This window comes from Moschus berezovskii, chromosome 16 (assembly GCF_049115385.1).
Source record: "Moschus berezovskii isolate FMDL1 chromosome 16, NW_MosBer_1.0, whole genome shotgun sequence".
Taxonomy (NCBI): domain Eukaryota; kingdom Metazoa; phylum Chordata; class Mammalia; order Artiodactyla; family Moschidae; genus Moschus; species Moschus berezovskii.
The window spans coordinates 80,904,877-80,919,747 of NC_142475.1; the positions used below are offsets into that span (position 1 = coordinate 80,904,877).

The 14,871-nt window shown below is 45.4% G+C and overlaps 1 protein-coding gene across 1 annotated transcript in view; it reads left to right on the forward strand.

Annotated features, from left to right (window-relative positions):
• Nucleotides 1-14,871, forward strand: part of SPIDR (scaffold protein involved in DNA repair) — a 277,995-nt gene that overhangs the window by 222,546 nt on the left and 40,578 nt on the right. The window contains exon 11 of the mRNA XM_055432633.2: nucleotides 14,682-14,822. Coding sequence (XP_055288608.1) covers nucleotides 14,682-14,822 — 141 coding nt within the window. The remainder of the gene's footprint in view (nucleotides 1-14,681; nucleotides 14,823-14,871) is intronic.

Consider the following 14,871-nt stretch of genomic DNA (forward strand, 5'->3'; position numbering starts at 1 on the left):
CTGTCAGTTAATTCAGCTTGGTGCATCAAGCACATATCGATCATCTGTAATACACAGCTAAGGGCTGCGATGGGCACGTGGGGAATACAAAGTATGTTCCCATCCCCAAGAAACCTACTGTCAAAAAGGAGAGAGAAAAGGTCTACTCAGGTTTTTGAGTAGAATGTGATAAAAGCTAAAAGGCAAAAAATAAGTCATTTTGCATACATAGAAAAAGGAAGAATTGGGAACTTATATGGTTGTCCAGTGGCTAGGACTCCATGCTGTCAATACAGGGGGCCTGGGTTCAATCCCTGGTCAATAAACTATATCCCGCACACCATAACTAAATATCCTGCCTGCTGCAACTAAGACCTGGTGCAGCCAAATAAATAAATAAAACACTCAAGAAAGAAAAAAAGAAAATGGTTTACACTACAGAATGAGAAAAATCAAGAAAGAAGTGGAATGAGTTTGTCTTTGAAAAGTGAGCCTCTTTAGACAGGTATGGTGGTGGGAACATGAAGTTTGTTTAGAGGAACTGATGGGAGCCAAGACTCAGTTGGGGTGAGGCTGCAGTAACTTGGTCTTAGACTCACACATGCGTGAGTCAGGAGACCTGCAGGAGTCAGGAGGATGCCCTGGACCTTCCATAACTAGTTGAGTGATATGACTAACTCTGTCCCTTAGGAAGGAGTGGTTTAGAGCAACCTGCAGGAGTGATGAGAGGGAAGGACCAGGTTAGGAGATCAGTGAGGAGACATATCCCTAGTCCATGTAACATGCAAAGCAAGAAGCAAAGCAGGAATGAGAAGAAAGGATGATGTTAAAAAAGATAAACATGGAGCAAATGGATTGATTGCAGCAACTGGGTGTGGAAAAGGAAATAAAGGTCACTCGCAGATTTTGGAACAGAGTGACCAAGAGAATGGTGGGGCTGTGGCTGTGTTACACAAAGAGGGAAGAACACACAAGAACCACAAGTCTGGACCACAAGACACAGGACATTGGGAGTCCTATGATAAAGTCATAGAACTGGATTAAATGAGATCCTGGTCAGTTACCCTCGCTCAGGTTTCCCTGGACCTAAATAAACAACAGCAACAACTTTAGTCTGTGTATCCTGGGAAGGATAGATGGCATTTATACAGCTCTGTGCTAATGATAGGCAAAAAATCTAATTAAATCCTCTCCTTTGGTGGGTTCAGACTATTTCTTTCAAGACCTACACTCATATACTTCATTTTTTAAAAGATATCACTGGCATGATATATATGTTCTTTTAAAATTTATAATACCTTTCATCTGTGATCTGGGCTTCCCTGGTGGCTCAGCTGGTAAAGAATCAACCTGCAATGCAGGAGACCTGGGTTCAATCCCTGGGTTGGGAAGATCCCCTCGAGAAGGGAAAGGCTACCCACTCCAGTATTCTGGCCTGGAGAATTCCATGGACCGTGTAGTCCACGGGGTCACAAAGAGTCAGACACAACTGAGCGACTTTCACTTCATCTGTGGTCAACTGATTTTTTGACAGGGGAGCTGACATTTTAACTGGGAAAGAATAGTAATTCCCACAGGTAGCCCTGAGACAAATGGATATCCACATGCAAAAGAGTAAAGGTGACCCCTGCCTCACATCATAAATAAGAATAATTTCAAAATAGATCATGGGCCTAAATATAAGAACTAAAACTATCATACTCAAAAGAAAAAATAGGAATATGTCTTCATAACCATATATACTGGGCAGTTGTTTCTTACATATGACACCTAAAGCATATACACCCCAAAAAAATAAATAAAGGGGACTAAATAAACACAGAAATTTCTTTGCTTCATAGGACATTCAGGAAAGTAACAGACAACCCAGAGAACCGGAGAAACTTTTTGCAAATCACGTATCTGGTAGGGGATTTGTAACCAAATAGATATCAAAACTAGTGCAACTCATTATAAAAAAAAGATAACCCAAATAAAATATAGAGGATTTGATTAGAGACTTCGCCAAAGAAGTTGGCCAAGAATCGCATGATATCGTCATTAGCCATCAGTTCAGTTCAGTTCAGTCGCTCAGTCATGTCCGACTCTTTGCGACCCCATGAATCGCAGCATGCCAGGCCTCCCTGTCCATCACTAACTCCCGGAGTTCACCCAGACTCATGTGCATTGAGTCTGTGATGCCATCCAGCCATCTCATCCTCTGTTGTCCCCTTCTCCTCTTGCCCCCAATCCCTCCCAGCATCTGGGTCTTTTCCAATAAGTCAACTCCTTGCATGAGGTGGCCAAAGTATTGGAGTTTCAGCCTCAGCATCAGTCGAACACCCAGGACTGGTCTCCTTTAGGATGGACTGGTTGCATTTCCTTGCAGTCCAAGGGACTTGTGGGAAATGCAAATCAAAGCCACAGTGTGATATATCACTTCACACCCACTAGGGTGGCTGTAATAAAAAAGACAGCCAATAATATGTGTTTACAGGGATGTGGATAAAGGACCAAAATGGTATGGACCTACCGGAAGCAGAAGATATTAAAGAGGTGGCAAGAATACATAGAAGAGCTACACAAAAAAGATCTTCATGACACAGATAACCACGATGGTGTGATCACTCACCTAGAGCCAGACATCCTGGAATGCGAAGTCAAGTGGGCCTTAGGAAGCATCACTACAAACAAAGCTAGTGGAGGTGAAGGAATTCCAGTTGAGCTATTTCAAATCCTAAAAGATGATGCTGTGAAAGTGCTGCACTCAATATGCCAGCAAATTTGGAAAACTCAGCAGTGGCCACAGGACTGGAAATGGTCAGTTTTCATTCTAATCCCAAAGAAAGGCAATGCCAAAGAATGCTCAGACTACCGCACAATTGCACTCATTTCACACGCTAGCAAAGTAATGCTCAAAATTCTCCAATCCAGCCTTCAATAGTATGTGAACCATGAACTGCCAGATATTCAAGCTGGATTTAGAAAAGGCAAAAGAACCAGAGATCAAATTGCCAACAACCGTTGGATCATTGAAAAAGCAAGAGAGTTCCAGTAAAACATCTATTTCTAGTCAAACATCTATTTGACTAGAAAAACATCTAGTCAAAGCCAAAGTCTTTGACTGTGTGGATCACGACAAACTGTGGAAAATTCTGAATGAGATGGGAATACCAGACCACCTTACCTGCCTCCTGAGAAACCTCTATGCAGATCAAGAAGCAGCAGTTAGAACCAGACATGGAATAGCAGACTGGTCCCAAATTGGGAAAGGAGTACGTCAAGGCTGTATATTATCACCCTGCTTATTTAACTTATATGCAGAGTACATCAAGAGAAATGCCGGGCTGGATGAAGCACAAGCTGGAATCAAGATTGCTGGGGAAAATATCAATAACCTCAGATATGCAGATAACACCATCCTTATGGCAGAAAGCAAAGAGGAACTGAAGAGCCTCTTGATGAAAGTGAAAGAGGGGAGTGAAAAAGCTTGCTTAAAACTCAGCATTCAAAAAATGAAGATCATGGCCTCTGGTCCCATCACTTCATGGCAAATAGATGGGGAAACAATGGAAACAGTAACAAACTCTATTTTGGAGGGCTCCAAAATCACTGCAGATGGTGACTGCAGCCATGAAATTAACAAACACTTGCTCCTTGGAAGAAAAGCTGTGACCAATCTAGACAACATATTAAAAAGCAGAGACGTTACTTTGCCAATAAAGGTATGTCTAGTCAAAGCTCTGGTTTTTCCAGTAGTCATGTATGGATGTTAGAGTTGGACTATAAAGAAAGTTGAGCACCAAAGAACTGATGCTTTTGAACTGTGGTGTTGGAGAAGACTCTTGAGAGTCCCTTGGACTGCAAGGAGATCCAACCAGTCAATCCTAAAGGAAATCAATCCTGACTATCATTGGAAGGACTGATGCTGAAGCTGAAGCTCCAATACTTTGACCACCTGATGCAAAGAACTGACTCACCAGGAAAGACCCTGATGCTGGGAAAGATTGAAGGCAGGAGGATAAGGGGACAACAGAGGATGAGATGGTTGGATGGCATCACTGACTCGATGGACTTGAGTTTAAGCGAGCTCTGGGAGTTGGTGACGGACAGGGAAAACTGGTGTACTGCAATCCATGTGGTCACAAAGAGTCGGACATGACTGAGCGACTGAACTGAACTGAACAAAGATGTGGAGAAACTGGAGCCCTCATAATGGCTGGTAAAATGGTGCAGCCACTTTGGAAAACAGTCTGGCAATTCCTCAAAAAGCTAAACATAGCATTACCATATGATCCAGCGAAGCTGCTCCTCGGTATAAACCCAAAAGAACTGAAAACATACATCTACGTGACTTGTACACTGACATTTAGAGCAGTATTACTTGTAAATGGAAGAATGTGGAAACAACCCAAATGGCCATCAGCGATGGATGGGTAAATAAAATGTTACATATGCATATAATGGAATACTGTTCAGCAACAAACAGGAGTTCAGTACTGGCACTTGCTATTAATATAGCTTGGATGCAACTTGAAAATGTTATGCTGTGTGAAATAAGCCAGTCTCAGAAGGCCACAGCTTCCGTGATTCCATTCCTGTGAAATGTTCAGAACAGACAGATCCATAGACAGGAAGTAGGTCAGTGTGTTTGGGGGAGGGGAGAGCAGGGAGGCCCTGTGACAGCTTGGGACTTTCGGACTAATGTTCTGGGACTAGACAGTGCTGGTGGTTGGACAACACGTGTGTGTATGTAATGCCACTGAATTATACACTTTAGAATGGTGGAATTGTACGTTTTATGTGTGTTTTGCCACAGTATTTTTATTTGGGTGAATTTTATGGCATGTAAATCAGGTCTCAGTAAACCTGTTATAAAAATACAAAGCGTATCAGCCTGATTGTTTTCAGGGCACTATGCTGAGGGGAAAAGTTCAATCCAAAGATCCTGTACTAGATGACTGCATTTTTATAAAATTTCAAAGTGGCCAAATCTTAGAAACCAAGGACAGATCAGCAGTTTGTAAATGTTGGGGATGGAGGGGAGGGGAGGGAGGTGGGTGATAAAAGACAGCCAAGGGGTCCCTGTGGAGGACCTTGGGAGGTCCTTGTGTGTAGGTGGGTGCAGGACCTCCACATTGGTGAACTTCACAGCACCAGGCACACGGCACACCAGGTGCATGGCAGCCGCGAGTGTCTGTTGTCATGTCTTACTGTCATTGGCCTGGGACAGTGTGCCACTGGGGGAAGGGGCAGAATTGACATCTCTGTCCATGGGAATTTCACTTCAAAATGTGTAAGAGTAGCTGTGTCTCTTTGAAAACGTTCTGGAGGCGGACTTCTGTGGCTGTGAGATGTCCTCCTCTGACACGCCTCGGCCCAGTCTAGTCTCATCTCCAGGGGCGGTGACTGCGGTCCAAGTCCAGGACTCCAGTTATGTCCTGGTTACTTGTGTCCTCCTTCAGTCCAAGCTTGCAGCAGGATTTATTGTTTGGTTAATTTCACCAATGCAGTATTTTCCGAAAATAAAGAGGAAGTGCAAGTGTGGAAAAGGCCTTTCTCGGGACTATTGCCATGCTTTAGTTATGTTTAGCAAAAAAAAAAAAAAAAAAAGATTGTTATTCTTTCCAATTCACTGATATTAGAAAGTTTCCATGTCACACTTTTGCTTTAGCAAGGAGAAAATACAATTTTTCTAATGAATAAAACCACATTTCTATGCAGTAGAGATCTTCCTGCTAACATCTCATGTTGAAAAGATAAACAGCAGGATTAACTGTTTACTTTAGAAGCGCGGTCTGCTTGTTTTTCAGGAGGACACAGTGTCCTGCTGTATCTGGTTTCCCGTCTGCTTGCGGCTTGGAGCTGGGAAAGGCCCTGCCCCTTGTGCTACGCAGCCCCCCTCAACCCGCCCCCCCCGCCCCCCCGGGTTGGGTCCAAATTCCCCTCCCAACCTCTCCTCCCCTTTCTTTCTTTCCTGTTTTTTTTCTCACTTTATCCTGGAATTTCTTCTGTTTATTTCTTAGATTGGGCTTAGTAAGGGATTATAACGTGGCTCGAAGGACTGTTGTTGATTGGAGACTGCTTCGGTTGACTCTGACCTAGAATAGAGCAGCCGGACCTGACTCTGATTCCGGGAATTCTTGGTGAGCTGCTCAGAACTGCTTCCACGACGCATGTAAACATCCACATGTCATTTCATCTGCTTCCCTCTTGGAGCACGAGCGTCCGCAGACACACGTATGCGCACACGCTCACTGGTTCTTTCCCGCTCTGCTTCCGTGTCTGTGATACAGGGCCAGTGAATGAAAGGAGGGGAAAATAAATATTTCTGAAAAGTTGGGAGGGGGCATTTGAAGCTTCAGAAATTAAATTATAGGCTCTCTGAAACCCCCTCTGTGAATCAACAGCTTTGTTTTTCTTCTTCCTTATGCTTGTTATGTTGCTTTCACAGATTAACAGTACATGCACTTTGAGAATTTTTTAAATGTTTTTTAATTAGCATGATGAGACGTTCAGCCCATAAGAGAAGGAAAGAAAGAAGCATTCCTAAAGACAAACATTAACCCCGTGGTGGACTTTATACTTCCACAGTGATATGGCTGGGGTTGAACCCTGCACTTCTTATCTGTTCTTTTGTTGCTGGGCAGGTGCTGTGCAGCGCACCAGGTTTACTCCCTTCCTCCAGCCTCACCCTCCTGGCTCATGAATGCAAGAAAGTCAAGGCACAGCAGCCAAGGGCTCTGGGACCAGGCGAGCAGCGGCCGAGGGTTTGTCATTGATTTCCACTGCTCAGGCAGAGAGGCGCTTTCCTTAGGACAGACCCGGGTGGTAGGGTCGGCACCCGAGGCACCTAATGAGCTGGCTTCAGGGGTGACGGCGTTGTTTCTCAGCCCTCTCCACTGCTCAGACGCAGTCCTGTGGGCCCTTCATGCAGGAGATCGGCCTTTTACAGAGGGTCTCACACCTCTTACCACTCAGGAGAGCTGATCCCTGACCAGAGAATGCCACCTTCCTGTCGAGCAGCTCCGTCTGGTAGCAAAGTAGATTTGCCTGGTGGGTGAAGAAAACTGAGATGCTTAGGTGCAGAGTAGGGGCAGACTCTTCACCGGGGGCCAAACAGGTTGAAGTTACCTGGATTGTGAGGGTCAGAGCAGAACTCCTAGCAGCCGGGGAGGTCTCCAGCGGTAGAGGAGCCCCTCCCCCACAGCCCGGCACCACGTGCTGACATGAGAGCGGGGGAGGGGTTTACCTGGTGAAGGTCAGTCTTTTAGGCTTGGCGGAACCTTGATCTGAGATAAGTGGCATTCTCCTGCCAGACTCTTAACTTGGAGAGTTTTGAATGGCAGACTGACAGGCTCCTTAACCCTTCCTCCCTGGAGACATCTCTGTGCTGTTTCAATGTTTATCAACGTTTATCCAAGTGGACCACGTCTGAAAGCAGCAGTTTCCCTCCCATGCAAGGCTTGGGGTCCCAGCATCAGTGCTCAGCATGCATGAAAGTCACCTGCAGCCTGGGGCATGGTGTCACTGGGTGTCCTTGGTGTCCTGGCTGGGGCTCCGAACATTCTCTGTTAGAGCAACCACCTCCCATGCCAGCTTCCGTGTTTCTACAACAGCATTCGGTCTGAGTCCTCCCAGCATCCCCATTACTCCCCAGTGGCAGGAGGTGGGCATGCTGGCTGTCCTGGGCCAGTGATTGACCCACCTGGGCCTGGACCCAAACCATCCACCCTACACAGGCTGCTCACTGTGGCTCCACACCGCCCCCAGAGCTGCCCACCAGGGTGACATCTCTACCTCGATCCCCGTTTCCATAAACATTAACTGATTTTAAATTAGGAATAATGCATGGGAATACCCGAATAGTAGGTAGTCTTTCCCCTTATGACCACTCTCCCTCTATCTTTGTTCTTGCATAGTATTTTCCAGCCTTCTCTCAACTTCTCGAACATGGGGAAACTCCCATGTTGCTGTCCCAGTTTTTGAGTGTGCTGCGCTCCCTGCTCTTAAGTGTGTTCCTGTCAACCCTGTGCAGGACAGGCTTCAAGACCAGCCCTGGAAGGAGCCTTCCCTGACCACCTGGCCAGGCCCTTCCACCCCAGCACTTTCCTGCGGGCTCCAGCAGTCCCGTGTCTGTGGTGTGTGCGCTCGGGCCAGGCCTTTCCCTGGGGAGGAGCCGAGGGCCCTGCCCAGGCCTGACCCTGCAGCAGTCCCACTGGACTTAGCACACAAGAAACCTCTTGAGGCCGGGGCACTGTTTGGGGCACAGGGATGAGCGTGTTCGTGCCACTGTTACTGCGGATCTTGTGACAACTGATTCTGCGGCTCTGTGGCCCTCAAGGCCTATCTGCATCAAGCACTCCTGCGTCCGACTCAGTAATTTTGTACTAGACTCATTTCTTGTGTTCACGCAAGATGTCAAGATGTCTTTTAAGGAAAAAAGAACAAGTCACACTTAAGTCTGCAAACTCAGAGTTTCCAAATACTCTCATAATTCACAAATAACGGCTGAAGGGCCCGGCACATTCTGGCTGTCCAGAGGGTCTTTGTTTGGCAAGGATGGGAGTTGCAGAGTCAGATAGGAACCAGCTTCTGGAGTGGCAGTGAGGACACGGTGGACTCTCCCCTCACACACAAGCGTTGTAGCTGCAGAAACTGAACAACAATCATTTGAGCTTTTGGAAATTGTCCTAAGGGCACACAGCAGATGGAGGACATTCCATCTGTGGAATCATGGAAACCTACTATGTCTCAGTAAGAACAGTGAGTATGTGGCTCTTGAGCCCTGACCCACTTCCTGCCAGCTGCTGCTGCTCTAGGCTCTGCTCCAGGGGTGCAGACAGTGCCCAGTCCAGCACTCAGTCTCCCTCTAGGAGGGCTGTCCACCACATCCCTCATCCCCAGGCCTCTGTTGAGAGGCTCCACCCCAAGTGTGGGGGGTGGAGAGCAGTTTACAGAGTGCTTCAGGCAGATGACAGAGCCACGAGCAGGTAACGGAGAGCATCAGGGAAAGAGCCGAGGGCCGCCCCGGCATCGCTGTCAGACTTGAGAGACAGGAGGGGTGTGCTCAGGAGCAGTCGTAGCACCCACAGGGAGCTGTGGATGCAAAGCTCACTGCCCTGTAGACCTCGATACCGCCCCACCCGACACTGGACAGTCAGCTGCTTGACCCACGGACAAATCCTATAGCCAGAATCAATGACTTATAGCCACAGCATATTAAAATATGTCACGTGTGTGGAAATGTTAACACTAGTATCTTTAAGACAGATAAGGCATTCTTCTGGTTTCCACCTGCCAAATAACCACTCCTGAACAGATTGAAACCGTAGTGCATCAGGTGAGCGGACAGGGGTTTCCTGGTGTTCTTGTGTATAAAATACCATATTGCAAGGAAAATTGAGCACAGTAATAATTACATATGATTTTGGTGTATTTTTTTCTATATAGATCTGACAAAGTAAATTTTAGAAAAATTATTGCTAGCAATATTTTGGTGATGATTTTCAAGGAATACCTATTAATATATTTGAATATTAATGTTTGGTAAAACATAATTTGATTGCTAAGTCACGTCTGACTCTTTGTGACCCCATGAACTGCAGCACGCCAGGCTCCCCTGTCCTTCACTGTCTTCTGGAGTTTGCTCAAACTCATGTCCATTAAGTCAGTGTTGCCATCCAACCATCTCATCCTCTTGCCACCATCTCCTCCTGCCCTCAAGCTTTCCTAGCATCAGGGTCTTTTCCAGTGAGTCAGCTCTTTGCATCAGGTACAGAAAGTACTGGAACTTAGGCATCAGTCTTTCCACTGAATATTCAGTGTTGATTTCCTTTAGGATTGACTGGTTTGATCTCCTGGCTGTCTAAGGGACTATCAAGCGTCTTCTCCAGCACCACAATTTGAAAGCATCAATTCTTCGGCACTCAGGTTTCTTTATGATCCAACTCTCACATCTGTATGTAAAGGTTGATTAACTGATTATTAAGTATAATATTTATAGTTTTTTTGATCCTCTAATTGTTATGCCTTTAGATTGTGCTGCCATATGTGGCTGTTTACATTTAAACTAATTACAGTTAGGTAGAACTTAAAGTTCAACTCCTCACCTACGTTAGCCACATTGGAAGTCTCCGCAGCCTGCGTGGCTGCCACAGTAGGTGCAGGGCCACCCATCAGCACGGTTTTTGAGCCCACTCACTGCCGTGGGCTGCCATTCTCTTCTTTGTTCTGCACTCCCACTATGTGTTCATCTGGTTTACCTGTCTTGAAATAAGGAATTTAGCTCCATTTCTGGCTAATTTCTTAGCCTGGTAATTTCCCACTTTTGTGCATTTAAAAAGAGGTTTATGTTAAATATATTTATATGTTCATTTTATCTTACTGTTAAGAGTTCTGTTATGTAACATTATGTGGTCTTGGGCAAGACCCGAAAACTTTCTGATCTTCAGTTCTCTGTATGCTGAGTGAGGGTGAGAATAATCACGCCCTCAGAGGCTATCTAAGGATAAAATGGTGCCCATGGAACAGGGCTTGGCACCCACCACCCACTGTCAAGATGATGCGTTTCTAACCCATGCCCACTTGAAAAAATTAATGTTTGTTGTTTTAAGCTTCTAACTTGTAGAATGTCTTGCTGTGTATCAATAGATAGCTAATCGAATAACCAGTCAGTGAGGCAGACAAAAAAAGTTAGTGAAGGAACACAAGACTTGAAAAACACACTTAAGTAACTTGACTTACAGATCTCATATAAAACCATCTTTAACAACTAGAACATGTGCATTCTTCTTGGTTGATATTGTCTTAAAAATTGATTGTGTGCTAGGCCATACAGTAAATCTCTACAGATGTAAGAGAACCATTATCAGAGAGCATATTCTTTCACTGTAGTGCAATTAAATTAGAGTTAATGACAAAAATATGTGCATTTTCAATCCTAATAGAAAAAAATTTTAAGTACTTTCAAATAATTCCTGGATCAAAGAAGAAATAATAATGGAAATTTAAAAATACCTAGAACTGATGAATAATCGTAAAAATACTAAATATCAAACTTTATGTGATATCAAAATTTGATACTTAGAAGAAATGTTATATAGTCTATAGACTATAGTTATAGTCTACTCTCATTTTAGAAAGAAGGGAGGTTCAAAATTAAATGAACCAAGCCTCTAACATAAAAAGCAATTTAAAAATAATAGGATGAATACAAAGAAAATGGAAGGAGATTATAAGCATCAGGGTAGAAATTAATGACATGAACTGAGTAAACAAAGCCAAGAGTTGGTTCTTTGAAATGATTAATAATAATTCAATGAAAAAACTCATAAAGAGAGGAGAGAAGATATAAATAAGCTGAAAAGGGAAGATATGAGGATCAGCCCCATCAGTTAGAGATGCAGTGAGAGATGCAGTGAAAATGTAAACAAAATGGATAAACCCCTGGAAAAATATAACTTACCAGAAAATCCCCCAAAGTTCAACTACTGTTCAAGAAATTGAGAGTTTAAGTCTTTCCAGGTAAAGAAAGCAAGATGACGAAGTCATTTTATTACTGAATCCTTTCAAAGTCATGTGTCAAAAAGCACATGACTCAAGTCTTATACAAAGTTTTCACGTGAAAAAGGAATTCCTGTCAGCTCATTGTATGAAGCTGATATAAAGAATCCTGATACCAAATCTGAGAGAGAAAATCAAAGGTCCATATCGCTCATGGGTATAGATAGCAAAAGTCTGAATACATAGCAGAATCGTTGCTCTTTCTTGGGAGTAAAAAATTGGTTTCATACTTGGTAAACTGTCATTGTCATTTACTACATTAGCAAAGGAGATGAAAACATACAGTCTTTTCATTGAATACAAAAAATGTATAGCTGTAAGACCCATTCATGATTTTTAAAATTTCTCAGTAAACTAGGAATCTTGAACCTGATGAAGAATATCTACCACCAAAAAAAAAGTTGAGGACACATACTTTCTTTAAAACCAGGAACACAGTGAGGATGCCGTGTCACTGCCTCTGTTCACTGTGGCACTGAAGACATTCAAGGGCAGTCAGAGAAGATGATGCAAAAAGAGCGTCGGGGCTGGGAGGTGGATACTTGGCTTATGCACAGACCATGTGGTAACGTGAACCTCATTAGAAGTGTTGTGAACGCTAAACTCCATTAGGATTGATGAATTATAGGAGCTGATTGTACTTTCCATCCATTGGCCACAAAGAAAAACACCGTTTAAAACAGCAAGCACAGCCATGCGCAGTCTAGTCACAGACCTGACAGAGGTGGAGCATGAGCTGTACAGAGAACCATGTTCTAAAAACTGGCCTGAGTGCCCCTCCCTTCCCCCCAAGGCAGGACAGACTCCTGGTGCTGTCCCTGTGCCAGCCCGAGCACCCTTCCTGCTCACAGCCCCAGAGCTCAGTTCTATTCAGTTCAGTTGCTCAGTCGTGTCTGACTCTTTGCGACCCCATGAATCGCAGCATGCCAGGCCTCTCTGTCCATCACCAACTCCTGGAGTTCACTCAAACTCATGTACATTGAGTCGGTGATACCCCAGAGCTCACTCCCTACCATCTCCTTACAGTGAGAACATTCAAGCTACTGCAGTCACCCCCATGGTACTACCTCCCTGCGAGGGCATTTGTGTTCCCTGAATATGATGTAATTTATGGGAAACACCTCTTGATTCAGGAAAAACAAGTTGATCAAGGGCCTTTTCTGTGCAGACCTGCGGTGGTTTTTGGAGATTGCTGGTCAGGAGCAGGTAATACTGTAGGCTTGGGGCTCCTGTGTGCTCCTCAGCCCACTCCCACTGGGAGTGTGTTGACTGCCCGGCTCCTGTACCTGTGGGCCAGGGGGACAGAGCCGCCTGTGAGAGCAGAGCAAGGCAGGCGGGGGGGTGTGGTGGGTGTGAACACAGTGAGGAGGGTAGTAGGGGGCCCTGAGTGCCTCCCTCCCCTGCAAGACAGGACGGACTCCAGGCAGAAGAATAAACAGGAGCACCATTCCTGGGTCATCTGCGACATGGGCAAATGTCAGAGCAGGTTTAAGGCAAGGGTAGGATCCAGTTCCCCACCTCACCCTTGTCAACACAAGCAGTCAGAAATTCTCTCTAGTTTCAGGTAGCATTGAAATATATACATTACCATATGCAGAGCAGAGAGCTAGTGGGAAGTTGCTGTGTGCCCTGAGGAGATCAACCCAGTTCTGTGATGACCTAGTAGGGTGGAATGGGGTGGGGTGGGGAGGGAGGCTCTAGAGGGAGGGGATATGTATATACTTACGGCTGATTCCCATTGTTGTATGGCAGAAACAAACACAACATTGTAAAGCGATTATCCTCCAATTAAGAAAAAAATTCTAGTCTTAAAAAGCAAATCCTTTTCGACTCTGGGAGAAGGCGAGGGTGGGATAATTTGAGAGAATAGCACTGAAACATGTATATCATCATAAATGTGAAATAGATCGCCAGTCCAGGTTTGATGCATGAGACAAGGTGCTCAGGGCTGGTGCACTGGGATGACCCTGAGGGATGGGATGGGGAGGGAGGTGGGAGGGAGGTTCAGGATGGGGAACACATGTACACCCATGACTGATTCATGTCAATGTATGGCAAAAACCACTACAATATTGTAAAGTAATTAGTCACCAATTAAATCAATAAATTAAAAAAAAAAACAGATCCATGGAGGTTTTTATATACATCTTGACTTCATATGTGTTAACGGTAATACAGAGCAGTGTGAAATGCTCCAGGGGTCGGTCAGGCGACCGAGGGCATGGGAGTGGGTGTAGGACCCCCCTGCCCTGCCCTCTCACAGCTGGCAGATGGAGCCTGGTCACTCAGCCCTGCCTCAGCCTCATTTAGACTAGGAGCAGAGGAGCAAGTCAGGGCAAACTAAAGGGCTTCCCTCCTAGAGGCTCTGCACTGCGGAATGGTCAGGGGACAAACAATGACATCCCACTCCAGTACACTTGCCTGGAAATTCCCATGGATGGAGGAGCCTGGTGGGCTGCAGTCCATGGGGTCGCTAAGAGTCGGACACAACTGAGCGACTTCACTTTGACTTTTCACTTCCAAGCATTGGAGAAGGAAATGGCAACCCACTCCAGTGTTCTTGCCTGGAGAATCCCAGCGACGGGGGAGCCTGGTGGGCTGCCGTCTATGCAGTCGCACAGAGTCGGACATGACTGAAGTGACTTAGCAGCAGCAGCAGGGGAGAAAACCACACGATAGGTGTAACATGGAAGTGCGTGCTGTCTTCATCCCTGCCTTCACACGGCAGGCTGCTCCAAACAGGACAGGATCATGAGAAACCGTGGCTCAGTGTTGAGCATCCGTACAAAACATAAAGGTTTCTCTTACGGCAGACAGGGTAAACCAGGGAAAAGGGGCCGCTCTGTGTCTGGCAGTGGTAAAATACGTGGTTTGAAAGGTGGTCTCAGTGTGCTCTTGTAAAGCACACTGGGTTTAGGGAGTCGGTATCTTCCGGAAGTGAATTCTGTCTCCTTCTGTTCTCCATGGGTGGTGGCCCACACACCTGCTTGTACAGATCTAAGAAATGCGTGTTTTAGTTCAGTATTGTTCATTTATCCTGGTTCACCTATTTAGGAAGATGCCTACAGTGGATTTCTGTTGAAGGAGAAGGAAATTCTGGTCTCTGTACCGAATCAAAACCTGTTTCCTAAAGAGCAAATGTGGATGCTTTTTTGTAGAGTCTGCCTTCTTGTACAAGATGCCCTCGGACTCTTCAGTGAGGTGCACTCGGAGGGCAACCTCCTGACAGACAGGCAGCTGGAGGGGAAGTGCTGCAGGCTGTCAGGCATGAAGGTTCTGCAGAAGGTCACCAGAGCAAGGTGAGACATCTGTACTTTTATTTTTAAAGACAAACTAGGCCCTGAAGTT